Genomic DNA, 17,279 nt, shown 5'->3' on the forward strand with positions numbered 1-17,279 from the left:
TTACTGGGTTGGGATCAATAAGGCTGATTAGTCACCACCACCTCTGAGGGTGGACAGAGTGGTCCAGAGGTCAAACTGTTTACATCCGTTTCTTCTCCTTCATCGTCCACTCCTTCGTCTCCTTCTAGATTTTTTTTCTGATTGAGGTGAGATGGTAAAAGTCACGAGACATGACATGACACGAGTCCCATTTCAGACACTTTATACGCTACTCGATGATGACGATTACATCGAAAGTGTAACGCGAGTGCACACATTCCCATCAGTGGGTATCAAACCCCCAACCCCAGCAGTGTTAACGCCTTGCTCTAGGCGGTGGACCCAGACAGGGCCACCAGTTCCGTCTCGCCCCCCCCCGGCATGGCTACTTAGTTTCCCGTATGGCTTTGAATCTCCTCGCCTCCGTTCTCTGACGTGTCCTACAGGTGATGGGGAGAAGACAAACTCCCTCTTTTAGTTTTCCCTTCTAGAGCCGGAGCAGGTGTGTCCGTGACGGATGGAATGTTGTTGTGTTGTGTTGTGTTGTGTCGTGTTGTGTTGTGTCGTGCTGCTGGACCGCAGCGTGTCACCGCCAGATTGACGAGGAACGCCGGTGTGAAGGACTTTGTAGCGCCAGCCCCCCGCTGCACCAAGTGAGACATATCTTACACCGTCCGTCCGTCCGTCCCCGTCCCCTCGTCCCCCCCCGTCCCCCCCGTCCCCGCGCACCCCAAGGAGAGACGGAGTTATGTGTCGTTCTGGAGTCAGAAGGTGAGGGGGGGGCTGGATGGGGCGGGGGGCTGGGGGGGGGGTCCATCTGTCCAGACCCATATGAAAAACAAAAGCACACACACACACACACACATACACTCACACACACATACACACAAACACACACACACACACACTCACACACGCAAACAGACGCACACACACACACACACACACACGCAAACAGACGCACGCACACACACTGTCACGGCATTCTATCCACCAAATGTCATATAAACGACAGAGATTTACAGTCAGTGTAAATCAGAGGGCTACTGTAACACTTTAAGAGGGAAACATTATCGCCCCCGTTCACATTTTTTCCCACCGCCAGCACAATCAGAGGGAGAGAGACTTTGGACGGTGAATCCGGGGATACATGGTGAGCAGGGATAATGAGTGTGGTCAGGTTGTACTTCCGCAGTCCAGCCGTACTCACTGATTAATGGCCAACTACCAGAGCTAGGGGGGAGGAGGGGGGAGGAGAGAGGAGAGAGGAGAGAGGAGAGGGGGGGAGTCAGAATCAATCCAATTTACTAATTGTCGAATGACGGACCATTTCCCTTCGGAAACAACACGACGTCCATTCCTAGAGATTACCGATATTCAAACGTACAAGCTCCTTGCGTGATCGATACCTGTCATTGTTGTTGTTGTTGTTGTTGTTGTTGTTGCTGTTGTTGTTGTTCCGGTCGGGGTTCTCAAGAGAAAACATGGCCTTGGCCGACAGTAGTGCTGTAAATATTGAACCACAACGACCCGGTGAGGAGGAGGATCTGTCAGTACAGCGCCACTAATGAGCCCAACCAGTGGAGGAAGGGCCGGCCGTCGACAGCACGGTGCAGTTCGTTAGTGTGGTCATCGTTCTTAATGAACGTCTCGTCTCCTGAGCCCTCCTCCCCTCTCTGCCCCTCCTCTCCTCCTCCTCTCCTCCCCTCTCCTCCTCCTCCTCCTCTCCTCCCCTCTCTGCCCCTCCTCTCCTCCTCCCCTCTCCTCCTCCTCTCCTCTCCTCCTCCTCTCCTCCTCCTCTTCCTCTCCTCCCCTCTCCTCCTCCTCCTCCTCCTCTTCCTCTCCTCCCCTATCCTCCTCCTCCTCTCCTCCCCTCCCTTTCTACTCCTCCTCTCCTCCCCTCCCTTTCTACTCCTCCTCCCCTCTCCTCCTCCCCCATGACTGAATCAACACAAAATACAAATTGCATACGTCCAGCGTCATTACCATGACGGACAGATTGATATTTTAATCAACCCCTGTGGGTGAAATGTAATCTATATTGAACCCATCTTGAGTTGCTAGGAGCACAGCGAGTCCCACAGTGGCCTGGTGTGTTGTGCTTCTGCCTTGCTCATGGGCAGGGCAGGAGAGTGGAGAGGCTTCTCACCCCTAGTCCCCCATCAAATGGACTATCCCAGAAACCTTCAAACACAGCGGTCAACCAAAATATCTGACCATATAATAAATAAATAATAATAAATAATGAATCCATGAATTGATGATGCAAAAGCCCCCCAAAAGATGTGTGTGTGTGTGTGTGTGTGTGTGTGTGTGTGTGTGTATAAATGTGTGCGTGCGTGTAGAATAAGAGATTGAGTAAATAACAAAAAGAAGTTAGAGGACAAGAAAAAAACAGAGAGAGGGCGAGAGAGAGAGAGAGAGAAAGAAAGAGAGAGAGAGGTAGATAGAGAGACAGAGAGAGAGAGAGAAACAGAGAGGGGGACAGAGAGAGAGACAGAGAGAGAGAGGGAGAGAGAGAGAGAGGGGGGGGAGACAGAGGGCACCTTGGTCATTGAGACTCCAGACTCTCAGACTGGGTTTCTGGTGCCAGTGTCAGTTTGCTGGTGTTTCATAAACTTCTGCCGAGAGTTGAAAGAAGCAAAAATATATATTAATTATTAAATATATCAAGCATAATATATAAATATGTACAACATCTACCAATCTCTCATGAGGGCCAGGGACAAGATGAATTGGCTATCAATAACCTTTGGGCCTTGTATGTCTATCGCCATGGTAACCCAGCTTCTATGACGTCATGGTAACAGACCTTCTCATGATGTCATGGTAACCAACAACAGGCAGGTCACCTGAGGCTGGGTCTGACTGTGGCAGTCTGGGACCAGTGGGACCAGTGAGGTCTGGGACCAGTGATGACTGGACCAGTGAGGTCTGGGACCAGTGATGACTGGACCAGTGAGGTCTGGGACCAGTGAGGTCTGGAACCAGTGAGGTCTGGAACCAGTGATGACTGGACCAGTGATGACTGGACCAGTGAGGTCTGGGACCAGTGAGGTCTGGAACCAGTGATGACTGGACCAGTGAGGTCTGGGACCAGTGAGGTCTGGACCAGTGATGACTGGACCAGTGAGGTCTGGGACCAGTGAGGTCTGGGACCAGTGAGGTCTGGACCAGTGAGGTCTGGGACCAGTGAGGTCTGGACCAGTGAGGTCTGGGACCAGTGAGGTCTGGGACCAGTGAGGTCTGGTCTGAGACCAGTGAGGTCTGGGACCAGTGATGACTGGACCAGTGAGGTCTGGGACCAGTGAGGTCTGGACCAGTGAGGTCTGGTCTGAGACCAGTGAGGTCTGGACCAGTGATGACTGGACCAGTGAGGGGTATGGGTGAGGTATGGGTGAGGTATGGGTGAGGGTATGGGAGGGGTATGGGAGGGGTATGGGAGGGGTATGGGTGAGGTATGGGAGGGGTATGGGTGAGGGTATGGGTGAGGTATGGGAGGGGTATGGGTGAGGGTATGGGTGAGGGTATGGGAGGGGTATGGGTGAGGTATGGGTGAGGGTATGGGTGAGGGTATGGGTGAGGGTATGGGTGAGGTATGGGAGGGGTATGGGAGGGCTATGGGAGGGCTATGGGTGAGGGTATGGGTGAGGGTATGGGTGAGGGTATGGGTGAGGGTATGGGTGAGGTATGGGTGAGGGTATGGGTGAGGGTACAGCTGGAGCAGTGCAAAGCGTTCCCAAACAGCGACCTGCATTCTCTCTCAACACCGACGGCCGTGGCCGTGACTCTCCCGTGTGATTGGATCGTCACTTAGCCTCGTTGATTAAACACGGCCTACACCTGGTGCCAGTGCGTCGTTAAGGCCGGCGTCTCTCCCTCTCCCTGCTGCCACTCATCTCCGCGGGGCCCCCGTCTCTCCTCGGCCATCGGGGAGTCTTGCTAATGGCCTCATTGATCCGAGGACCTCGTCGTTTGTCATGACCCGGTCGATGGACGTTGCTTCCCCAATGCCGTTGTTCAAACACAAGTCTTTTGTATTTGAATAAATGGAGGTTCCCGTTGGCTGTTGCTAAATAGGCGGCAGGCCACGGGGGGGGGGGGGGGGGGGGGCTGGGGGGGGGGATACAGGTCAACACAGCACAGGGAATCAGCGCTTGTGCTTCAGACTTCGCTAACTTTCTTGTTCACTTGTGTATATTTTCAAGGTTAATGCTGGGGTAAAGAATTGCAAGTAGGGATAAGGTATTGATTTTGTCTGGTCCAGTAATATTTCCGTGCTGGCAGTTTGTCTTCTTTCATTAGTAAGAGTCTCAGTTAGGTTAATTAAAGCTGAATTCCAGCCAACCACACAAATCACTTATTTTGCCTTATTCATGTTGAACCTAGCTGGTTTGAACGGGGGTTTAATCAATGTGGCTTCATAAAATATGTACTTCCACTGCCTACCTCACTCCTCTGTTCTTGCTGAGAGAAGTTCCTCCCTGGTTTAGTTAATGTTGATCATTAAGCCTTTTGGGTACTCTTAGATGATATTATGGGATGGATAACCAAAAGAAGACTGTACACCACGTGGTTTAGTCGTCCTCAGTTCGCTGGTTGTGTGGTGAACAGGTATTTCTGTATTGACTTATATTCACTAAACTAAATGTAAATGTAGTTGTTTTTATATTATGTTTGCTTGGCTCATTCAATTAGTTGTATCATTATTTCATTATTATATTGTACAAACAATTTAAACCTTAAACACAGAAGCAATCAAATTAAAATGTCAGTAAGTTCATGCGGGATCTACTTCAATCGAAGTGGTTGATTGCCCCCTAGTGCTACATCACCGCCATTACACCAGGATCTGAACGTCATTTACACCCATTATATTTACGAAAGCCAGTTTCCCAAGAGATGTAAGGCTTATAAGATATAAATATGCCTATTTGCCCATTTTTGTATTAAATATACACATTTTTGTATTTAATGTGTTTTGGAGGTAAAAGCTATGTAAGAACTGCCTGCTAGCCACAGGAACACGACGCCAACGGCTAACTGCTTCACTGGGACTATAGTATACCATGGGTAGGTGTTGCCAGGGTTACAACCATACATCGGGATGTACAATAATGCAAAGATTTCTGACCAAAAAACTGTGGTCACAGGCCTGAAAAGGTTGGGGACCATAGATTAAACCATGACATACAACGACAACGTGATAAACCCACTACGCAGAAACGCCACGTCACCTTTCAGTGGTGTACAAAGTTTAATTATTGAAGAAGACCAAGGAGTGTATGCAGTTACACGGCCGTGAACCGTTTATCATGGAAAACTTTACATTCATCTCTTTTGCATTGGTAGAAAACATGCTAGCAAACTCTTTACACATTTCTCACAGAACAATTGGATTCCACCTTTTCTTGCACGGAGTAAGTAAACAACCTCGACCATAAACTTCTATATATATTTTAAGATTGTCTTGTCATTTTTTTTTTAGATTTAGGCGCTCCTTGTTTTTTTAAATGATTCAAACAAAGTTTCACAAGGGTTAACATCGCATGTCGCTCAGTTCGTCAAATGTTTGCGTACATTTTCCGTCATGATAGAGTGAGTCTCAGAACCCGCCCACACAGGCAGTTTGAATACCCTGTTCAATATGCATTGGACTCGCTCTGACTTCACTTAAAATGCGTCAATGCTAATTGAGGAAGATCTATGTAAATTTTGGGAAAGCACAATGCCTCATACAAGCTTCTCAGATGGGAATGGCACTCTAAATGTCTTGCTTCTTATTGCATTAGGACAAGTGTGGTGGCACACCTTCACTTTTAACCTTCCAGTGTGAAGGTCAAGTCATTAATATTCATGAAACTTTTGTGGCAAAGTATAAAACGAGAGAGGAGGTTAGAGAGGGAGAGAGGCAGAGGGAGAGCAGGACAGAGAGAGAGAGGCTGAGAAAGAGACAGAGGGAGAGAAGGCGAGGGGGAATGAGAGGGAGAAGGCGAAAGAGGGAGACAGAGAACAAGTGAGATACAATGGCATACAAATTAAAAGGGAGAATGAGTCAGGCAGAGAGAGAGAGAGAGATCTTCCTCTAAAGATGGACTCTGCTAACATATAAATGAACAGGGACGATTATATGGTCAAAATTTGGCCTCTTCAAATGATTGGCTTTCAAGCTCTGAAAAAAGCTAACATATCCTAGCTTGAAACCACACATGCATCCATTTTGGTTTTCTAGTTGTATTCATTAGTATAAAACGGTTAATTCCTTTAATAAGGGTCGGGGTCTAGAACCCTCGTAACAGTCTTGGATCCTTGAGTTCCGTCATGCCATGCAGGATTCCCGGGTTAATCGGTTTGAAATCAGGGATTTGGAAGGGGACGTTTTGGTCGGGCACCACTTCAACTATGACATTCATAACAAGCTTCTTTTTTTTTTAAGGCTACTGATAATTAGACCCAACCCCCCCCCCTTTGGCATTGTTTTGCCTCTTTCAAAGGACCAACAGCCAACTACTCTGGTGTCACCAACTAGCGTCGACACACAGCGTGCTGCGTGGTTGAAAATGTGCGCGAGCCAGAGTACTAGTGGGTACAAAGTACATTTCTGCCCAAAGAATGAGGTGACGAATACACTTCAAGTATATATTAAGTGCAAAAATACGGTCCGATAATTAATTCCTGCGATAACCATACGTTAGTCCTAATTGTAATGTGTCAACGTAATGCAACATAACGCCTAAAATTGTACCACTAAATACAACTGGAAGTAGTTGTTTTATATTTTAGTGTAACGCGATATGTAGCTATGTAGCGTTAGCATTGTAACTTAATAGTCATGGCGACAAACTACAAAATAGACCCGAATGGTTTCCCGTAGAATTCCTGTAAGGATACGATTTTAATTACGGGGCGGGGCTGAAACGTCCACTGATTAACCTCCGCTTCAGTTAATCACCATCTCCTCCTCATCCTTGATACGTACGATTCTAAATTAAATATCACCCACTTAAATGTATCTTTAACAGCATTATCACTGATCACATCACCGCCTTAATCCTCCTCACGATCCGAGCTTCATCATGGATACCATCGTGATGTAATTATCATCCGTTTAGCCCGTCTTAACGGCCGCTGAGCGCAGCCTTAACTTAATCCTCAGCACGGGGACCGCCCTTAGTCTGAGGTGTGTTGTGGCGGTCTCCCGGGCGACAGCCCCCCCCCCCCCCCCCTGGCCCCCGGGGGCCCGGCGGGGTTATGTCATTGGCAACATCCATCACTCGCTGCAGCCAGTGTCGACGGCCGCTGCAGGCTCCCCCCCCCCATCAGCGGCCCATCCCCATCTCTCTCCGTGCTCCGGCCCCGGGGGGCCTAGTGGAGTCCCGGCCAGCCCCTCTCCAGGTACGCCCCGTCGGGGGTGAACGCCTGCGGCGAGGGGGCGTACAGTTCGGAGTCCGTGTCCGACTCGCCCTCCGCCAGGAAGGGCCGGACCTTGACGCATTGCGTCGTCCCACTGGCGTCGTGTCCTCCTCCTACGCCTCTTCCACTTCCGCCGCCGCCTCGCCCCCGCCCTCCGCCGGGGCTGGCGTAGAAGGACGGCCCGAAGAAGTCCTCCTTGGCCTGGGAGATGCTGAAGCCGCTGAAGGAGCGCTCCAGCTCCTCGTGGTCCACCGAGGGGATGGACACCGAGGTGTCGCTCTCCACCGCCGCCGCCGCCGGCTGCTGCTGCTGCTGCTGCTGCTCCTGCTGCTGCCCCCGCGGCCGGCGGTTGTGGCGCCTCCTGCTGTGGGAGCCGCTGTCCCGCCCGCTCTCCCGCCCGCCGCCGCCGCCGCCGCTGCCGGCCGTGTGGGCGCTGGAGACGGAGCGGTCGTGGGTTGGGGCGGGCGGAGGCGGCAGGCGGTACAGCGTGGGGGACTGCTCCCCGCTGCCCCCGACGGGCGAGGGGGTGTTGGCCATGCTGCTGCCCCAGGCGGGCTGGGCCAGCGGGTGCTGCAGCTGGTGCTGCCAGGAGGTGGTGGGGCGGTGGCTGAGGGAGGGGGTCCCCAGGGAGCCGTTGGCGGACTGACCCCCCAGCGGGGTGTCCCTCCGCTCCGCCGAGCCCTCCGAGCACATCACCTCCACCGCCGAGTAGACCTTCACCTCCTTCTCGGCCCTCACCTCCTCCTCCTCCGCCTCCTTCTCCTCCTCCTTCTTCTTGTTCTCCTGCTCCTGCCCGCCCTTGTCCCTGGCCTCGGGGCTGTGGTAGGGGGGTGCGGGGTAGGGCTCCTTGGAGCTGAAGAAGGCCTCGGTCTCCGAGCGGGGGATGCCCATGCGCTGCACGTACGCGTGCACCAGGAAGTCCAGTTTGCGGTCCATGCCGCCCACCTGTGACGGACAGATGTCCACGTGGTTCATGGGTTCAGCTTTTGATTTCCTCATTTATACGATGGTCAAACTCTGTTCTATGCCCTACTGTATTTTATTGTGTTATACTGTGGTGCTATTGCGCTGTATCTGCTGTGTATTTACTGCAGAGTGATCTACAGTGCGTAGATCTATACAGACGAAAACAAGAAAACGATCTACACTTAAAAGAACAAAGATACTTTAGTAGTAATTATAAAAAGTAATTCTTAAACTAAAACAAGGCCATTTGGGGTCACTAAAAACACCTTTAGGGGTCACTAAAAACAACCCCTCTAGGGGTCACTAAAAACACCTTTAGGGGTCCCTGAAAACACCTCTAGGGGTCACTAAAAACACCTCTAGGGGTCGCTAAAAACCCCTCTAGGGGTCACTAAAAACTAAAAACACCACCACCTCACCTGTTTCTCCACCCTCCCCAGGCGGCCCATCATGCTGCCGTCCTCGGTGGTGTCTCCGTCCTTCAGACCCTTGCCCACTATCTGGTCCACTCTGCAGGCGTACAGAGAGACAGGCTTCTGTCAGAGCTCCACCTCCGCGCGCTGGAGCCCACGCTGAACGCCCCATAGCAGTCTCCTCCTGCAGCCCCCCAGACTAGCCTCTAAGAGAGAGCTGATTGGCCGGGCTGGAAACATCCCTGGGCGGGGGCGGGGGGAGGGTTGGGGGGAGGGGAGGGTTGGGGGGGGGAGGCACGGCGGCCGTGGCTAGGTTCATAGTGTAGATTATGGAGGCAGGTGTAGCGTTGGAGATGGAGAATATGATGTGCTGTGTTTTAGATATGGTCACGGTGACTTGGGTTTAGTCCCCACAACTGTAATCCCTAGCCTATGTGTGTGTTAGACACGGTGAAGTTATACGGTATAAAGTGATGGGATGTAAGCATTACACGCTATAATTTAGCCAGCAGTTAACGTGCATAAGGCTCCATATATATATACATGTGACCGACCAACGGAAATAAGTGGCTGAATTTGCGCAGGGCCTCGACCGTGTCCTCTCCGCCCATCCCCAGGTGGAATCCGTCCCGTTGAGAAGCTAGTTCTGCGGGTCTGCAGAGGGAACCCCACTCCAAACTCCTCTCAACCCGTCACCGCCGCTGAGATCATACGATGCCACGAAGGGTTAGCAACTCTGACGTATGGCACGTAGGCTCGGCTAGTGAGTGTTAGTCCGCGTTTGAGAGTCAAACACACCACAGCGTTGAATGAACTGGCCACTGTTGTGGGACAGTTGATTATGGATTGTGTGTGAGGCATGCGCCACAATCACAGGCATCACATTCTCTGTGTGGAGAGGAGGGGGGTTGTCGTGTCGATGGAAGGACAAAATGCACCACCATGCACTTGTTCTCGTGCTTCTCATGCGTCATATCCGTTGCATCCTGCAGGGGGAGCTCTGTCAGGCAAACTCTGGCATTGTCAAACCCCTGTTGAGCGAAGCTACTGGCTTGTTCACTTACAGGAAGAGCATAAACTTGTTAGGGTCTCAAGGAACATAAGTGTTCTACCTAGAATTAATGGAATTAAACAGCTTTAACTCATTAGCTTAGAGGAGGATCGTTAGCTCGTTAACCTAAAGGACGAACATTAGCTCATTGTGTTAAAGGCCCCGTGACGTGCCACGGGGTGTGCTGTGATTAGCCAGTTACAAAACGTTTTGAAAATTGGTCTGTTATGACATCACAGGTGGGCGTGTCCACCTATTTGTGTGCTGGGATAGATCAGTCTACCAGCCCTACCCTGTGGACCGTAGCAAACGTCGCTCATCTATCCGTCACACATCTAAGTGGACACGCCCACCTGTGATGTCATAACAGACAGATTTTCAAAACGGCTTGTGACGGCCGATCACACTCACACCCGGTGGAATGTCACGGGACCTTTAAAGGAGCAGCTTTGTTATATTATAGGTAGAGCAATAGCTTGTTTCATTACAGGTACAGCATAAGCTTGTGTCCTCCAGGGCACTGCATTAGCTTGTTATATTAAAGGAACATTACACTCAAATCTAAATTCCACTATTCAGTTGTGTACTCTTAACCAAAGGAGTTTCAGCTAAAATGGCTCCATCTTAGCTTCTCACATATTTCAAAAGGTCAAAGCCTACAGAGACCCAAATGTTTTTTTTTCTTGTGCGTAACTTAAAGTCACTAACGAGTAACCGTCTGGTTTGCATAATTAAAAACATCAAAAACTCCAGACAAACGTACAAAGAAACCTACAATCCAAGCACTTCCAACTCTTTCCCATACGCCTACCTACGGCATGCATTATTTTTTATTATTATTTTTTTTTAACGTTTAACTCCCAGCAATATTTACCACTGTAAGCCAAGCCCTGAGCTGAGATTCAAAAGGGGTTTCGTCAACCGAAAGAAGGTGCGGCACGTTACCGCTGTCAAGGGGGGGGGGGGGGGGGGGGATTGGGCGGGCCGAGGGGCGGGCTCTGGGCCTAACCTAGGCCCGTCAGTGGACTTCTTATGTCGAGGAGTAGAAGGGGCAGGCGGGCCCACAATCAAGTCTATCCTGGCGAGGACACGAACAGACCATGTGAGTGTCGGTGCCAAATGGAGCAAGAACAATGGTGAACAACAACATGGGAGAGAAGCTTCAGGTATATTCCAAACACGACCTTCGACATATTCCGAACATACATACACACACACAGGACAGATGGGGAGAGGGGGGGGTGGCGTTGTGATGCGCTCTGGGAATGAAGCGTATATATATATATATCCATGTGCCGCAGGGACGTACACACTTAATATACTTTGTTGTTGGAATATGTGAGTGGCGTTAGTCCGTCCGTTGTCGAGTTAAGTGACTGAAGGCGTTCGACAATGTCCGTTGAATGAACAATGGAGATTTTTTTTTTCTGGAACGTTATAAAAGAAAGAGATAGCTGGAGTCTAGGGTTAAAGGTAGTGTTATTATATGATTTCAATATTACAATTAATTTGTAATACAACACGTGACATTTCACACATGAAACAGGCGCTAGGGTGATGTGCTGCGACACGTTTGTATCCCGCGGCGATAACAAAGACGATGGTTAGCATATGCATATGGTTAGCAATAGCATATGGTTGTGTCAATCAATCAATGGACCTTAATGGTTGAAGACCAAGAATAATATCCAGTCAGAAGGGACAGCTGATGTCTGGTCTCATACAATACAATACTATAACCGCTGTACGCAGCACCAGTTACGTCACTTACCACACACACATTTGCCTAATCTGAAAACGGCAACCTTCGACTGAAATGTTGATGGCTGAAACCTTCATTGTTTTAAATACACAAGAATGCAAAAACATTTGTCCTGAACACATTGTGTCATGCTGTTATAGGTGAACCGTCACACTCTGCCTCTCTCTGATAGAGCACTGCTACTGCGCACCTGTTGTTTGAACACGGTGGCATGCAACATCCACACCGTTTGCGCGCGAAAAAACCTCCGGCGAGTCGGACCATTGACCGCCATCGTCATCGTCCTGCCTGTCCCGGGATTCTTTTCATGGAAACGGCGTTGATGTCGCAGACCTCTCGTCCACAACCCGCGTATGAAGCAGTTTGTTGGCAAAGTCTTTGTCAGTTAGCAAAGAGCCCAGCGCTGCGCTGCCCTAGACGGAACGCTGGAGGAAGCTGTGGAGGGGACAGCGCGTCGGGACAGACGTCGTGACCGTTCCCTACCCTGGAGGAAGCTGTGGAGGGGTCAGTGCGTCGGGACAGACGTCGTGACCGTTCCCTACCGCTGGAGGAAGCTGTGGAGGGGACAGCGCGTCGGGACAGACGTCGTGACCGTTCCCTACCACTGGAGGAAGCTGTGGAGGGGTCAGGACTAGGGGTGTAACGATACGCGTATTCGTATTCTAACGGTGCAATGCACGTTTCATTTCGGTACGTACCGAAAAAAAATATAATGTTTTTATTGATTATCACACACTCTGTGAGTGTCTCGTCTTGTCCTGAAGTTTTGTGTTGAGGACCACAATGGAAATAAGTCCTGGACTTTATTGTGTTTTTATCCTCAAAATTGTATTTGATGTCTTTTCATTTGTGTATTTGTTTGATACAATTTAATGAATCAAATCAAAATCAAATTGCTTAATAAAAATAAAATAATAAAAAACCGCTGTACCGAAAAAAAAAACATACCGAACCGTGACTTAAAAACCGAGGTACGTACCGAACCGTGACTCTAGTGTATCGTTACACCGCTAGTTAGGACAGAACACTTGCCTGCACTGGAGGTTCTTGATGCGACACAGCATGTCCAGGTGCCCGGCGGAGTATTGCTCGATGACGTCCATGACGTCGTAGGGACGCAGGCTCTCCTTGAACCGTCTCTTGGCGACCTGGAACTTCATGATGCTGACGACAAAAACAATCACGTTGGTGTGAGAAACATCCATCCAAGCCCACCCAGCCAGCCGTCATCTCGAGTGACAGGGATGGGAACATGACTTCTAGATGACTTTGTGCGGTCACAAAGTAAGTTGACTGCACACTCGACTTTAAAAAAACGACTGAATCTTCGAATAACCTACAACACCTTGCTGGGAAACCTTAGGAACATGGCGGGAACATGGAATTTCATGACTTAAGACTAATGTTATTCCTCTGATACAACACCTGTCTCTGTGTCTTTAAGCCTTATCCTGTAAATGCTGATGTTTCAAGTTGTAACAGCGCGACAAACACACTTCTGTGTAACCACAGTTTAACACACGACGACACACTTACCAGATAGCTCTGATGGTGACCTTTAAACCCGGCGATAGTTCTTGGTAAAAATCACAGTCGCAATTCTTATCGTCACCCATTTCCTCTCCGGGAAAACTGGCCTCTACGGAGTAAAGACAAGGAAACTTGTGGATCAGTATGTCTCGGTTCAAAGCAGAGCCATAGCTTGATGTATGACCCTTTTGGTTTCAGAGGGTGCAGAATCAGAGTTGGTTAGTGTCCGATAGCACTGCGTTAGTATAATGCAACCGGAGGATTGTTTGGGATCATGGGTTTTGTGGAACAAGGGGAAAGATAAGGTGCAGAATTGAAGGATAGGGTTGTGTGCAACAGCTTGGAAGGTCTTATTACTTTTCTACTTCTAACTTGACTACTTTTCGCTAACCACTGTCAACAATCAGTGGTTTGCGGGCAAAGTCCAGTAATTACTTTTGAGAAACTGAAAGGAATAATGCATACAGGCAGAAATATCTACACTACAGCATCACTAGAGAAAGGGAGCTATCTCCATGCAAGCCAAAGCAGTGTTTATTTTTATAATCATTGTCAATTGGTGTTCATTTATTATTTTCTTGGCACCTCTTGACTTGAACCTACGTGGGGATGTCGTTCATATATTGCAGTGTCAGTGCGATTTAGTGCATCGCAGTTTTTGCAATTAGCGATAAGCATGGGCAGTAAGCATGAATACAATCACCACAGCAAGATAACAGCTCATCTCACCACTCTGAGCACTGTGACCCATTCAAATGAAAGTGGGTTCAAGTCAAGCGGTCCACAAACCAGTGCTTTTCATGCATGTTTCCTGCACCAGTCAAGGTTGCTCGTTGCCTGTTCATATACTGATAGAAGCCAGACAAATAAGTACCCCAATGTCTTACTTATTAAACCTTCAATTGCTGCAAAGAGAGGAGAGAGGGAAGACGTGAGAGAGAGTTTGTTATGGATTCTATTGTGACAACAAACCACGGCACATAGATCAATCTCAAACAGCGACGGCTTTTGGAGTTCAATGCATGGTTCTCAGTGGCTGTCTCAAAGATGTGCTCTCTCTTAGTCTTTACACTTACCAAGTGTAGAGTTTAAGTAACTAAATGAACGTTTCAGGAGCGGAATTATAGGAGGAGGACTTGGCCAATCTGGAGTACACTTCAGTCTGCGTCCTGCATTTCAATGAGCACTTTAACGTGCCATGAAGGAGGAGATCATCTAATAAAACACTATCCCTTTAGAAAGAGGAAAAGGAAGGGTGGAGAAAGTGGAGGAGTGTAGTTGTTGAAAGTGACGGCTGGTTGGATGAAGCATGGATGTGGTTTTGCTTTCTAGAAATCAGTGATATGGACACCAAACTATCCTTTTACCCGGAAGGAGTTAGAATTTCTACTTTGTTAGTCCTAGAGTCATGGAATATCTTTGCACACAAAACGGTGTTAAGATAAGAAAACCTAAGATAAATGTACTTGTATATATGTTACAAATATATGTCACAAATATGCAGTATAAAGGGCGCGGATGCTGATACAAATGTAAACGTTGGAGCACTTTCTGGGGGCTAAACTTTTTCGGGAAATGGTCAAATGTCCAACATGAATGCACCCAAACACTTAATCAATTAAATATAATCAATTAGGCAGCATCAGCATTTGGGCTGTAGTTGGCTACAACAGCAATTAGCAAGCCAACCAGTGAGTCTGAAAGCTGAGTGGCGGTAGAAGCATCATTACACAGATTGTTTTCCTAAAACAAATTATAATGATTGCTGTAAAGATAATTATAATTATTTACATTTACACTTAGGGCGTTTAGAAGACGCTTTTATATCAAAGCGACTTACAACAAGTACATTAGTCAGAAGAAAGAGAAACAACGACACAAAACGCTATCGGTACAGCAAGGACGTCCGTAGAAACAAGCACTAACGACTGCTAGGTTAAGCCGTTCCCCGTATACAACAAAGATAACACACATATATATATAACATACATATCAAAATATATCAGTATAATTCTATTATCTGCCTGCACGGGAACGGTGTGGGGGCGTGTCGGGGCGGTCGCCGGCGGTTACCCTCGGAGTTCTGGCGGGAGGCGGAGCCCCGCACGCGAAACGAGTGCTTGGGCGCGCGGTTCTTGTCGGCGAAGCTCCAGTTCTTCCCGGCCTTGCTGGGGCTGGCCTCCGCCGCCCCGTCCTCCCCCCCCGGGGACGGCGCCCCGGCCTTGCCCGGGGGGGTCTTGGTCGGGCTGGAGAACGCCGCCTTCTCCTTCAGGCTGGCCTTCCGACTGGTGGTGGGTGGGTGGGGGGGGCGGGGGGGTGGGGGGGGGTTGGGGGGGTCAGGTTGAGTGCATGGATTGATATCAGCGCATGTTTATACACATCTTCAAATACAAATCTGCCACCCTACCGACTGCTGAGTTCAAACTTGATTCACTGTTACTTTTTGAAGAATTGTCTTTAGCTTTGTCCTCGTATAGGCTAATCCCAGTTAGTTGTAACGTAAATCCCAGCCAATCGTAGCTCCCGTGGTGGTGACCAGGGTGATAGCCTACAACGCAGGGCTACCTCAACGGCACCAGCATTGTCTAGGCCTTCCTAATAGGTTCTATTTTCCCCTTCAACGGTGGAAGAACCATTGGGTTCTCCGCGACTATACTCTATGCCTTTTCTGGAAGCCGGTATCCATCGACAGCCCCACACCACAGCAAACAGTGGGAGGCCTCGACAGAGTGGCCGTTGAGGAAGAGAGTTGCGTCCTGCGATCGTAATGATCGGCCATTGTGTCGCCAACGATTTCAGCAGCTGTCCCTGCCTGGTCCTCCACATCTGCACCAATCGGATGGCAGAACTTACCTTGGCAGAGAATGCACAATTGGCCACATCCTAGACGTCAAGGAGTCATGTCCTTGTAGGCACGCAGCCGAGGAGAGCATGGATCGGGCAAGCAGCGTGAGGCAACAAGCAAAGCGTGCATGGGGGGGCCGAGGGAGGGAGGGCCGGGGTCTCTACGCAGAGAGGAAGAGGAAGTCATGCACATCAGAGTCACCGTCACTGTCCTGATCTCAAGAGGAGGGATGGCTGAAGGGAGGCGTGTTGCTAGGTACGCGGCAGATTGCACCTAAGCTGCTGAACAGGCGTTCAAGGGGACCGACTAGGGGGGATGTTAGCAAGCAAAGGAAGGGCATGAAGACAACACTGAAAAGAAACCATTACGCGGCCCTTAAAAGACGACACGAGGGCATCGGACATCAGAGACAAGGAGACCCGACAGGCCGATTCACTTGACTAAAGACATTCAAATGGATCTGATTCATTATCGCGCGTTCCTAAGTAATGCAGCAATCCTTAAAATCAAAATGTACAAATGCGATATAGAGTTTCTACACGGAAAGCCCTTGAGCTCCATGGATACATTTAGTCCATCTTTGGACTGCTTGTTAAGTTTGAATATGGTTGAATATATTTTTCAGGTTAACCGTTAACCACCAGCATCTATTCACACATCTGACGGACATATCGGACTCTATTAGCCCCATAGTTCACTACCATACATATTGTAATTTATCATCAATTATGAAAGGGCCCCTATTTCACCACCAGGCGTGCGGTTAATGAGCCACGAAGCCCTTTCAAAATATGCATAATTACATATAAATCAGTTGGTCCCGACTGAGAGATTTTATTGGACGAGAGCCGTTCAGTGAGCGCTGCTGTAGACAATAACAGCACTGGGACTTTGTTACTGTACATGTATCACTGCGCCTTATTAGACGTCTTGTAAGAACAGTCTGTAACATTAACAGTAACATTAACATCAACATTAACAGATCGTAAGCGGTTAACTCATCGGAACATCACACATCACACACCCAAGAGACCGTCAGAAGCACTCCCACTTCGCCGTGGCTACCCGATAAAACGGAAGCATCCAGACAGACGTACACGATGCGGAGCGGCTGGCCTGTGGTCACGTGTGGAAACTACACAAAGTAGACGCCAGCGCGCCGGTGCGAGATGTTTACGCGCCGCTTGGCGACCGGCCCATTTCCGAGGTCCAGCCGCGGAACTATTTGTGTGGGGAGGCGGAGCCAAAATGAAGGTATTGATAAACAAAGGGGTCATATTCTGCTGTTCGCTGACGACTGTTGTCACCAACGAATGGGGG

The 17,279-nt window shown here is 49.2% G+C and overlaps 1 protein-coding gene and 1 pseudogene across 2 annotated transcripts in view; one reads left to right on the plus strand and one right to left on the minus strand.

Moving 5' to 3' along the window:
- Window positions 1-17,279, plus strand: part of LOC311359670 (natural killer cells antigen CD94-like) — a 164,129-nt pseudogene that overhangs the window by 54,776 nt on the left and 92,074 nt on the right. The window lies entirely within an intron of this gene.
- On the minus strand, window positions 7,345-15,996 carry LOC311359656 (potassium voltage-gated channel subfamily KQT member 2-like; the record flags this gene model as incomplete). The annotated part of the gene is made up of 7 exons (XM_084479720.1): window positions 7,345-8,337; window positions 8,778-8,868; window positions 10,832-10,900; window positions 12,617-12,748; window positions 13,121-13,223; window positions 15,188-15,399; window positions 15,968-15,996. The coding sequence occupies 7 exons, from the start codon at window positions 15,994-15,996 to the stop codon at window positions 7,345-7,347; spliced, it is 1,629 nt and encodes a 542-aa protein (XP_084335846.1).

The sequence above is a fragment of the Micromesistius poutassou genome (genome assembly GCF_964030765.1).
Source record: "Micromesistius poutassou genome assembly, chromosome: 15".
Taxonomy (NCBI): Eukaryota; Metazoa; Chordata; class Actinopteri; order Gadiformes; family Gadidae; genus Micromesistius; species Micromesistius poutassou.